Raw genomic sequence first — 12,770 nt, forward strand, 5'->3', positions numbered from 1 at the left:
GTTCCTAGAAATGAGAAGTAAATGCCCATGCAGATATAATAAGCATTAGCAAACGCCCTCCCACTAGAGCTTTATTTAATTCCATTCCCTTGTGCCTATTTCTCCAAAGCTTCAATATAATCAGATGTCTAACCTGTTTTTAGTCTCTTCTGAACAAGGATAACATCTTATGTTCCAGGCCACTGCCATGTCTTCTTCCACCAGTGACTGACTGCTGAGTCCTCTCGGCATCCTTGTTTTGGTTACAGCAGCTTTTTCCTGATCAAGGTTGTTTTACTCCTAGATTTTAAGTCATAGTGGTTTCCGTCCCTCGCTTCATAATGGAATTCCATTCATGTCATCTCGTACTCTACTTCCACTTCACATCTGTGATGTTTAGGATGTATCCATAAGTTTGTTATCTCAAAAATCACTAAAATCCATCTGTACCCTGTTTTGAAAGGCCATTCTTACTGTATTCTAAAACTTCCCAATGTGTTATCTATTTTATTACTTTTTTTGTATGGTACTGGGGATTGAACACGGCATTCTTCTGAGCTACATCCCAGCCCTTTTTGATCTTTTTTAAATAGCATCTTGCTAAGTTGTCAAAGGTCTCACTAGAGTGCTAAGGCTGGCCTCCAACTTGCAAATCCTCCAGTCTCAGCTTCCCAAGTACTGGAATTACTGGCATGTGCCAGTATGTTAATTTTTAAATTCTACCACTTGAAACAAATTGTTTTAGTTTTGGTTGGTCTTGGATTTCTTGTGTCTTTACTGCTTTCTCTAAGTACACTGGCTAATAACTTTGCCCTTTCATTAACTAAAAATCCAACTTTATTGAACCTAGAAATAGATGGATTTTAAAATTATTTACTTTTGCTTAATGATTGTTACTTTTGTAAGCTATCTAATCCATGCCAGAACTTACTAACAAAGAAGCTTCTCTATTCTTTACAAGTATAGATTTTCAGTTATATATTCATAAATATAAATCTAGCTAGAACCCTGTGACTGGATTATTAGTGTATGAATGCATGGTACGTCTTGCTTAAGCTGCCAACAAGGTGATCAGCCTCTATAGCAACTTTCAGCACAGGTTTTACTTATTACATTGGTGAGAGCTGATGTCAGTAACTTACAAGCAAGCAAATAACTTTTCTTTCCTCTTAGCTAAACAAAAATACTCATAATGTATCATTTTCAATAGGCAGGACTTTTTACGTTTCAGTGTGAATGCCATATAACCCTTTCTTGAAAATAACCAGGATACTTAATGAAACCATCTCTGGAGTAAATATTTAATAAGCATATTTTATTTAAATAAATCCTCCAGTAAAGACATGGAGAATTCATTGCCTTTACTTTGAAGACTTTACGTGTAAATGGTTATCTGTCAAATTCCTATGTGCAGCTCAGCAACATTCCCTTATTGGAAAATGTATTTCCACATCCCAGTCCCCAAAGGGACTTAAAGTCTCAAAATTCTGTGTCTCCTTTGGCTTGCTTCTCTCTTGATTCCACCCAGGCTTTATTAATGGTTCGCTTCATATCATCATCTCCATCTTCATAGATTTTCTTTAGAACATTCATTAATCCCTCACTGGGATCTGTTTCAGTGTCGTATGAAGGCTTTCTGTTAAAAAGAACATACACAGTAACAAAAGTTGAAGCAGGGGAAGCTACACCTCTGGGTTGTTAGCAGGTGGAGACCACTGGAAGCTACATGATTCCTACCATATCAAAGGACACACACAAATTCATCTTAATGAAGAAAGCCCAAGCCCCCTACACAAGGCCACTGGAGTGTGGCTTTAGTGGTTACACATGGCTCTTCCCCTCTCCACAGTGTGAGGAGCAGAGCCCTGTGTGCTCCCCTCCAGACAATGGCCTCACACTGCTGAACCCAAAAACTCGAGGAAGCCCCGGGCAAACCCTCCTTCCTCTAAGCTGTACAGTCAGTCACTTCTTGGACCACAGCAATGAGATTGCGGGCTAAGACACCACTATCTTTCCTAAAGAACTAAAGTCAGAATACTGTAGTGATACACGTATACCCTTGTTTATAGCAGCACAATGCACAACAGCTAGAGAGAAAACAGGAAACAAAAAGGTACTTGGGACAAATGAACAGAGATGAGTAAAACAGTGGAAGGGGATTAAAAGTAGGAGATGGGAGGGTGAAGAGGAGGGCTGAGTAAATAATGCTATGTTCTTATATGATGTGTCACTACCAATCTCACTAAATGTATGGGAGGGGATGCAGAGAAATACAAGTGATGTGTACATGGACATTTGTATCACTTGAATGTAACAACAAAATTTGAAAAAAGATACTTACCTGTGAGGGGGAAAACCACAAACACTACAAATGTCCTTTCTTTTGAGCCTGAGATATTGGATCTGGGCCTAGTGCTAGGAGCATAGTCTAATGTGGTCAGTACCTCTAGTCTCCTGAATGTCCAAGTGGGGCTAATTAGCTTTACATTTATCTATTCAACTCATTAGTTGCCAGATTCTATACAGGTCACTAGAGATACATTCAATTAGACAAGACCATATATTTCAGGCAGCCTGACAGGCCTTATTCTAGCCAAACACATCCCAGCATATGCTGGCTCCCAGGAGTGAATACACAGTGCATCACCACTGCAGGAGATATAATTCATTCTCAAGAGAAACAGCTCTGAATGTTTTTAAACACTATTAACGATAAAAATATCCTAATGTTTTAATTTCTGCACTAAACCAGTGATAGTGAAACTACAAAATTATTAAAACACATAAGTATCAGAGCGTTTCCCAAACTCCAGAACAAGTATCTGGGACAGGCCCATTATTTGTAGAAATACCCACTACTCCAAGGATAGGAACTAGTACTAAAGAGACAACTCTGTAGAAGCCACAAAAACCTTAAAAAGCAACTTGCTGGACACCTGCCTCAGGAAGGCTCCAGCAGATGAAAGCCGATATAAAACAATGAAGTTATTAGCCAGTGGACAGTAAAGAGATAAAATGGTTAAATCAGTCTCCATCGCACGGAAACCCATAGTGCCCAACTATAATCCCTGCTAAGAGTACAATTAAAATCCTTAAATAAATGCAAGTGAACTCACTCTTTCTCTTTGCACTCTTTTTCAACCTGGGTCAAGTACTCCCACCTTGTGTTTTCTGCTTTCTTTCTACATAAGATAAGAACTGTATCAGTCTTGACCTAGAAGAAACACAAAAAGTACAACTTAAGAGCACATAGAAAGGCACCCATTCAAAAGATAAATGCTTACTCAAACACCTAGTATGTGTGGGACTTTGTATCAGTGAAGAAAAAAATATAAAATAAATAAAATTTGAGCACTGTCAAGCAATAAGTACTTTAAAGATTGTGTCAATGGGAGAATTGGGCAGAAAGTTTATAAGGAAGGCTTCCCTGAGGAAACAGGGGGAAGGACATTCTAGACAGCTATCCCTGCAAACACAAGGGCTCCAAAATGAGATGATCTTGAAAAAGAGTGGTAACTCTTAGTAACTGAAGGAAAAAATAATACAGGGTCTGATGTTCACAGGGTGAAAAAGAGGAAGGAGCACCCTATAACTCTCAGCGATCAATGTAACTTTTAAGAGTCTTAAGCAATCCTCAACTATGGGATTAGGGGATAAAGATCACAGTGAGACACAAGCTAATCATTAAATTTGCATTCATAATTATTTTAAGTTGTTATATAACATAGGTGGCAGAATGAGGTATCTATGTACCCAATGCATTAAAACTCCTTTACTCAAATGACAGAAAAGGCATTATCTGAATTAGTGAGACCTATGAATAGCTTATCATTTTTATACCTTACTAAAATTAGGCTGTTCTTACGATCTCCCTTTTACATATGGAGAAAGGTCATATAGTGCCCTAACAATAGTACCATGAACTTAAGCACTTTAGTATTTAATTTCCGTGTACACCACTCTAACATTTTAAATTATTGCCATTGTACAAATGAGAAAGTGATTAAGCTGCCAAAAGTCTGACCTAGTAAGTGATAAAGCTGGCATTAACACTCAAAATGCCAAGCTTAGCCATTTAAGTATTCCTCACCTGATTTTAATGCAGTATTTTTAAAATTATGCTACAATATAAATTGGCAAACTTTTTCTGTAAAGGGCCAAATAGTCAATGTTTTAGGTCTTGTTCGCAATATGGTCTGTTGCAGCATTATAGTTCAAAAGAAGCCACAGAACACAAACAAGAATCACTATATTGCAATTAACTTTTATGAAACAGGTAATGGACTGTTAGTTGGCTTGTCCCTGATACAGCTGACAAACTGAGTTCATCTCAATTCTACATTAGCCAAGTTCAATGTAAGATGCCTCGCATTATGATGGGGGAGGGGGAATCACTTACTTTTTTTGAACTGCCTTCCACAGAGATAGGTTTTAAGAGATTGTTCACAATCATGGAGTAATTTTTCCCATTTAGATTCTTCACCAAAAGATCAAATGACCTACAAAGCAAGGGTGAATGCATTACCTCTCTGGTTCTATGAAAGGCAATCTAGTCTTGTTTTTTTTAAGCCACCAGCTTTATTTCAGCAGGTACACCTGAGTATCCCAGATGATTTTCCCACCTCTTCAATGTAGGTGTAAAGCCTAATTAATTCTAAATTTCAGCAGAATTTCAGAAATTATACAAGAAAACTCCCATGATAAGGCAGGCAGACTCTTGATGAGCACTGATTTTCCATTATGTGGGCAACTCACCTCTCTGTGAAATGCACCTGCACATTTTCAGCAGGAACTTGATGAACTCCAGCTAAGGTAATATATATTTTCACAAACTTATCTGACTGATCCCATCCTAACAACAACAAAAACAGTCGGATTAATTACATCTCTGAAACTGCATGCATGTGGCTTAGAAAAAGATATGAAAAATAAAAATGAAAGATTTCCTAGATATAGAAACAGCCTCAAGACACTTAAGTACCTCTACCCAAAGTTGGGCATCCGGTAAGTGGTAGAACTAAGATTCAAATTCAGGTTTTTGATGCTCTTTTTTTTTTTTTTGCATTTTTTGGGATTGAACCCAGGGGCATTCTAACTTCAAGCTACACACCCCAATCCTATTTTCTAAGTCTCTAAAGTTGCTGAGACTATCCTTGAACCTGAGATCAACCTGTCTCAACCTCCCATGATTCCAGTCATGCACCATCACATCCAGCACCCATGCTCTTTTTATTTCTCAGAATATGTTCACTAAATACATTCCTTAGGATTAGCTCATTTACCTTTTTTAGGGAAATAAAAAAATTTTTTTTTTTTTTGCAGTACTGGGGATGGAACCCAGGGGCATTCTAGGTCCAAGCTACACCCCCAGCCCTATTATTTATTCTTTGAAACAGGGCCTCACTAAGTTGTGGAGGGCCTCACTAAGTAGCTGAGGCTGTCCATGAACCCAGATCCTCCTGTCTCAGCCTCCCAAATGCTGGGATTACAAGTGTGCGCCACCACGCCCGGCAAGGGAAATAATTTTGTCCTAGACCTGCATATTGATATTTCTCCATCAACCTGGATGGCTAAATATCAATACTAACTCTATAATCTATCTACTTCTCTAAGCAGACTGCAATCTTAACTTCCTTAGTTCCTTTCTAGGACAAGGTAAAAGGTTAAGTTTAAAAGATTCAAATTCTTCACCCAATTCACATAACTAACGTACCCATATGTAATAAATGCCACTTCAGTACTTAATGTCAAACTATATGTAAGTCTCTAGTCTAGATGAACTATCAGCATAAAAAATATACATACCACATATAATGCATATTCTACTGGGGAAGTTCTTTCTGCACTGCAGAAAAGAACTAGATAAAGGGGTACAAGTCATACCATAATTACTAATTTTCACTGTGTATCCAGTTGTAATGGGAGCAACCACAGCAGCTGGCTTTTCGCTGTCAAGAAGTTCTGGTTTCTTCTGTGATTTCTGTTGCGTCTTGTTCTTTATTTCTGTCTCAATCTTGGATTTTTCAGCTGTAAGAACATCGCGTACTCTTTTCCTAGTGGTCTTTTCCAGCAATACCTTTACCTCTTCTAGATCTTTTTGCAGCTGTGTTAAAATAGAAGGTAACTGGCTATAAATATGGCCTACCGTTCATTTTACCTTACTGAAACAACTCAAAGAAGTTCATCTGTATCTACATATATTTTTCTGTGTGTGGTACTGGGGATGGAGCTCAGGGGCATTCTACCTCCAAGCTACACCACCAGCCCTATATTTTATTCTTTATTTTGAAACAGGGTCTGAGTTGCAAAGGACCTAAGAGGCTGTTCACAAACTGTGATCCTCCTGTCACAGCCTCCCAAATGCTGGGATTATAAGCAGGTACCACCATGCCTGGCTTCATCTATATTTTCTGAGTTGCAACTTCAATTTTCTGTCTAGCATGTTGGACTGTGACTAACCCCAGCCCCCCCCCCGCCTTAATGTGGTGTGTGTTACTTGGGATTGAACCCAGAGGCATTCTACCTCCTTAACTTTTATTCTGAAACAGGGCCATGCTAGGCAGGTAAGTCTCACTACTTACTGAGGCTGTGCTCGAACTTGCAATCCTCCTGTCTCAGTCTTCCAGGTACTGGAATTACACCAAGCCTGGCTCAAACTTTTTTAAAGGAAAACTTAATCTTCAACTAGCAGTAGGCAATCAAGACTAAATTTTCCATTTTGGTAGACTGCGATCTGCCTTTGTTTTAGAGCACTTTATTATAAGAAACTTATATTAAAACTTATTATAAGAAACTTATTATAAAAGTGAACACAAACTCTTCCTAAAAGAGCTTACCAATATCCTAATAATACCTAGTCTAGCATCATCAGATGTTAGAATTTTTCAAAATATAGAGACCCCATGCTGGTCATGGTAAAGAGTTACAGCAAGTTTACTTGAATGCTCGTTCTTTTAACCAATGATCCTCACTGATCTTCCCATCACAAAGACCCCCACATAAAAAGCTGAAGATATTTAAGATGAAAGATTAAAATAACTTCTGCTTTTTAAAGAATAGATGAGGGAATTTTACAGGTAGAAGTCTGGGTCTTGGTTGCACAGAAGGGAAAACCCAGAGTAAAGACTGAGAATGTAACATATTTTCAAAAACTTTATGTACTATTTTGAAAATATCTACTGTTTCCTTCTCATGCCAATATATCACCTACCGAATAGTCTTTTCTTCTTTCTAGCCACAGAACCATCATTTTATAAAGTCCCACAATGTAACACACTGTTAGAAAATAGGCTTAAATTATTTCACCCAATTACATTAACTGCAAATAAACACATAAGAGCTTTCTACATAACTAATTTCTAGCTTTATATTAACGACCTGGCTAAAAGAAATCTTACCTTATAGCTTGATATTAAAAAGAATCAATATAAAGATTTAAATGTTTGATATATAAGTATACCAGAGTACCCCAGAATTTCAAAGACTTTATGCATGTTATTACCCTAATATGATAATAGAAAACTAATGTAATGCTTGTCTTTTATTATCTCAATGAACTCAGATGACCGTGTTTTACCTATGTGTAACATGGCATAAAAAGCACGATACCAGCTCCTGTCCACTCCCCCCCACCCCGAAAAGCTCATCACTAAGACAAAAATATAAAGTTGAAAACTTATCTTTTGTAGTTTATTTGGAAACAGGGTCTCAGTAAGTTGCCGAAAGCCTCACTACGTAGATGAGGCTGGTGTCTAACCTGCGCAATCCTACTCTCGGCCTCCCAAGCACTGGGATTACAAGCGTGCGCCACACCAGGCTCTGGAAACTCATCTTTTGAACTTAGAACCGATATGTTCAAAGTAATTTGGCTATGTGGTACTCGGGTTTGGATCCAGGGGCACTCTACCACTCAGCTGTATCCCCAGTCCTTTTTTAAATTTTGAGACAAGATCTAAGTTACCCAGGCTGACCTCAAACTTGAGATCCTCCTGTCTCAGCCTCTAATGCTGGGATTACCTGTGTACCACAATTGGATCAAAAGTTTCAAACCCTCATGCTGATCCTAATAGCAACATCATTAAAATATCAAAATGTACAAAGAGTGTATCTTTTCCCAGAGAAGGGATTATTTACCAAAAAACAAATAGAAAGGAACTATACTAAACCCAAACAAAGGCTTTACTTTTCCACTGGTACAGAAATCCTTTTATCTAGCCAACTCAGAAAAGAACTAAGGAGCCAGGTATGGGAACCCAACACCTATAATCCTAGTACTTTGGAGGACTTGAGACAAGAGGAATATAGGTTCAAGACCAGCAACTTAGTGAGACCCTGTTTCAAAATAGAAAAATACAGAGTTTGCAGTTTAGCTCAGAGGTAGAATGCTCCAGTTCAAACCCCAGTACCACAAAAAACCGCACCATGCTCGCAGATGCACACACTCGTGCACACCCACCCCTTGCCCCAGGATTCAGCAAGGGATTCCTTATGCCTGGCCCTCCTAACTGCCAGTTATGGCTCTAAAAGTACTATTTTTTAAGGTTATCTACTGAGGCAATTTACAGCAGGGCTGTTTCTCTGTTCTGTTCTTCGAAGACCTGGAACCAACAAAGCGATTCCTTTGTGTGGTTTCTGCACACAGTTTCTGTTATATTTTTCCTTGCCTGCCTTGGCATACATGTTTCATGTGTGCAAAGATCTTATCTCCCTTTATCCCTGTCCCTTTATCTTCTACTTTCTAATTATTCACTAACGGACTTAACCAAACTGCCTCAAAAATGGGCAAAGAACACGACCAGACTTTTCTCCAAAGATACACTAATGGACACCATGTACATGAACAGAGGCTTAAAATATTGTACATCAAATCTGAGATAATGTACATCAAATCTGAGATACCACTCCACACTCATGAGGATGGTTATCATAAAGCAAAATAAAAAGGTGAAGAAAAATAATAAACGTTGATGAGGATGTGAGGAAGCGTGACCTTTCATGCATTTGTGTGAGTAAAAATGACACAACCACTTGCCTAGCATTTCGAGTTACCTACCCTACAGCAACTCCATGCTCGTTATATACCCACCTCAGAGAACTGAAAGCATGCCCACAACTTTGCGCACATGTTTACACTATTTACAGCATTATTCAAAAAGGTCAAAAAGGGGAAACGACTCAATTCAATCAACTGATGGGCAAAGAAAATGTGCTATACCCACCTAGTGACATATTAGTCAACCATAAAAAGGGGTTGATACAAGCTACACTACATGAGAGAACTCGAAAACAAGTTAAAGGAGCTCTCCCCAAAGGAAATCACAAACGATCACATACAGCAGGACTCCATTTACATGAAATGCCTAAAATAGGCAAATTCAGTGACACAAAATAAATCCCCGGTTGCCAGGAGTGGATGGAGAGTGACTGTTTGAAAGATACTAAGTAGGCTTCTTTTGGGGGTTATGAAAATGTTTGGGAACTAGCAATGTAGACGGCTGCATAGCAATGAACATAATTTAAAAAAAAACCTGAATTGTACACTTCGGCTTAAAAAGTGAATTTTTATCTCAAAAAAAAAAAAAAAAGGAAGTGCCCTAAGCGTGCGTCTTAGCATCTAAAATCGAGAAAGTTCCTTCCTCTGGAGAGGATGAGTACTGGGCGATCCGTATGGAGGCCTGTAAGGCCACCTGAGCCTCTTCTCAGGGCACATGGTACCCAAGACCTATCTTTACTGAACACAAATTTGAGATTCCCCAACACTTGTTCTTCAAAACGAGAGGGAATTTTCCGCCAAGCCAATCTTGGTTAGTAAGATACCAAACACTTCACTGTTAAGAGTACCAGGTACTGACATCTTCAGTAGCCTAGGAAAAAGTAAAACGCAAGCACGGTTCATCCTATTTTGTAACTGAGCAAACCAAGTCTCGCAGAGTCTCTAACCAGCCCACGTCCTGAGTTTGAGGGTCTTAAAATAAAAGACGGACTTCCTGCCCCCGTCACAACTTCCCGATACCGAGGTTAAAAACGCCGGGCAGCCGACCGCCGTTCGGCGCGCGGGGCCGGACTAACCGGAACCCCACCTCGCGCGGCCGCGCCGGCATGGGCGCCCGCCACACCTGCCGGCCGCCCTCCGCCGAGCCCGCGGCGGCCTTACCTCCTCCACAGCCGAAGCCATGGCCGCGCCGAGCCCGAGCCCCAGCTGCCGCCGTGCGCCCGAGGGCCCGGAAACGCCGCCCGCCCGCGCCCGCCCGCGCCCGCGCCCGCGCCCGCCCTCCGCGCGCCGCGCCTCTGGAACCTTCGCGAGCCGCCGCCGCCCCCCGCGCGCGCGCGCGCCCGGCCGGCCCCGCCCCCGCCGCCAGCCACGCCCAACTCTCGCGAGCGCGGCGGCAGCGCGAGAAGAGCAGCGCCCCTCGCTCCCGCCGGCGACTGTGCGTCAGACGCTCGGACCGCGCAGGCCCAAATGCCGCTCTAACCCGCCCCGGAAGTGGCATATGACTCTTCCGGGTCTAACCCGGAAGTGGGATCGTTCTGGGCCGGTTCCGCCCCCTCTAGGACCCGGCTAACCGCACGAAGCCTGGTAAGAGACGCCGCGAAGCGAGACGAAAAAGGGCGATAAGGAGCAGCCTAGTGCACATGCTCAGGAAGAGTCCTGAAAGGAATCTGAAAGCTTGGTTCTCAGTGGATTTGGGCGCGCTGATGGCGTCACGCGTCCAACGTGCCCGACTTGGTGATGTCATCACGACGCGACAGGAGGTGGGACTCCGTTCGCCGCGTGACGGCGCCTGTAGCGCCACCTGGGGTTAAGGCCGAGAACAAAAGGAGACCTTTTTCTGGCTGCAGTTTGGGTCCTGCCTTCTAGAATTGTCGAAGGGCGCTTTTTTGTGCCCTCCCCATTTTATCTTCCATTCTGTCAGTCAGTCTTTTCTCGCCTGGGTTTGGTTCCGATGTAAGCCTGTTGGCCATCAGAGGACATGTGGAATGATTTTTCTTGAAACTAGTCTCCTTTCCTGGTCCTAGCAGCCCTTTTCATGCACTTTTCAGATTATTTTAACTTCTGGCTACCTGAAGAGGACTGCAAAACAATTGAAAACAAAGTCCTTGGGAGGTCAAATAGCCCTCAATCGGCTTTGTAGATCGCCCAAGGGAGTAATTAGAATCCGCAAGGCGGAGAGAGAAAAGGCTGCTAGAAAAATAGATTGAGTATTATTATAAAAACATAGGAAATGCAGAGTGTGCAAAAAACTCACACACAAGACGCTTGAATTACACACACACACACACACACCCCGGACGTTAGGAAAAAGAAGCCCGACAGGAGTTACAATGTTTATTTTCATTTAGGTGATCAAACTAGCAAAATGGAGGTAGTCTTTCCTGAAGTGTGTGTGTGTGGGGGGGGATAATGACAGAGAGGAACCACCAGGGGGCTTTTGAGGTTTCAGATAATAGTTTAATTTCGATACCGGTTGTATGTAGGTGTGTGTACTTTATAGAGATTTCACTGAGCTGTAGTTACTTTTGTGCAGTTTCTTTTGCAGGATATACTTATGTTGTATGCAGGCTTCACGGGAAATTAGACTCGAGAGTCCAAAGGAATGTGCCAATTGAAGCCTTTATTAGCTGGCCAGCAGTGGTACCCTCAGTCCAGAAATCTGGCTGTTGGGGCACTCTGACTGGCCGTGCTAGGAGTTTATAACCACAAGGGGGTGAGCCATCTATTAAGCAAGCAGGTTTATAGAAGCAGAAATTTCCGGTTAGCTTATCTGGCATGCAAGGTCCTGCTGTTAGGGCAGGTGCTGGGTGAGGCCTGGGCTCCACCCAAGGTCAGACTTTTCAGAGAAATTCTTTAGCACAAATCACAGGAATTGCAGGTGAGATTGGCCATTGTGATTACAAGTGTGGCCTATTAAGGGCCTTTTATCTAAGAAAGAACAGACCTTGTAAGATATGAGGTTTCTACATTTTAAAACTATTTTTCTCCTTTCTTTCCAGTTTGTCTCCTTTTTACTTTTGTCCTTACAATTAAGGCTCAGGAGGGGATTTTCCAAGGTGATAAAAATGTTACAAGCGGTATGGGAGTTCCAAATGTGCCTGTCAAAGTTCATGGAATGACCAGTACTTGGGAGGCTGAGACAGGAGGATAACGCAGGTTCAAAGGCCATCCTCAGCTACTTAGTGAGGCTCTCAACAACTTAGTGAGACCCTATTCCCAAATCAAAATATAAAATATGTCTGGGACTGTAGCTCGGAGGTAGAAGGCCTCTGGGTTTCATCCCCAGTACCCCCCCCAAAAAAAAAAGTCATGAAATGAGCTGAGAGCCGTGCATTTTATTGTATGTTAATTAAACCTCAGTTTTTTACAGAAGTGTCCAACCAGTAACCTAGATCAAGCACATACTTATAGACCAAATATCCTAGCCAGGCAAGGTAGTGCAGACCTGTAATCCCAGGACTTGGGAGGCTGAGTCAGGATTGCAGGTTCGAAGCTAGCCTTAGTAACTTAGGCTGTCAGCACCTTAGCGAGACACATTTTTAAAATAAAAATAGAAGCCAGGCATGGTGGAGCACGCTTGTAATCCCTGTGCTTGGGAGGCGGAGACAGGAGGATGGCACAGGTTCGAAGCCAGTAGCGCTGGCTTAAGAGACCGTTTCCAAATAAAAATAAAAAAATAGATCTGGGAGTATAGCCCGGAGGTAGAAGGGCTTCCAGGAACCCCAGTACCACCAAAAAATAAATAAATAAAATAAAATAAAAGTAGAGCTGGGGTTGTAACTCAGAGATAGAATGTCCC

The 12,770-nt window shown here is 41.6% G+C and overlaps 1 protein-coding gene across 1 annotated transcript; it reads right to left on the reverse strand.

The window, feature by feature from the left end:
• Window positions 1-1,344: 1,344 nt before the first annotated feature.
• On the reverse strand, window positions 1,345-10,190 carry CACYBP (calcyclin binding protein). The gene is made up of 6 exons (XM_080698975.1): window positions 10,133-10,190; window positions 5,863-6,082; window positions 4,735-4,831; window positions 4,379-4,478; window positions 3,096-3,193; window positions 1,345-1,615 (listed from the first exon to the last, which is right to left on the reverse strand). The coding sequence occupies exons 1-6, from the start codon at window positions 10,151-10,153 to the stop codon at window positions 1,459-1,461; spliced, it is 693 nt and encodes a 230-aa protein (XP_080555101.1). The 5' UTR covers window positions 10,154-10,190; the 3' UTR covers window positions 1,345-1,458.
• Window positions 10,191-12,770: the final 2,580 nt, after the last annotated feature.

The sequence above is a fragment of the Muscardinus avellanarius genome (genome assembly GCF_963383645.1).
Source record: "Muscardinus avellanarius genome assembly, chromosome: 7".
Taxonomy (NCBI): Eukaryota; Metazoa; Chordata; class Mammalia; order Rodentia; family Gliridae; genus Muscardinus; species Muscardinus avellanarius.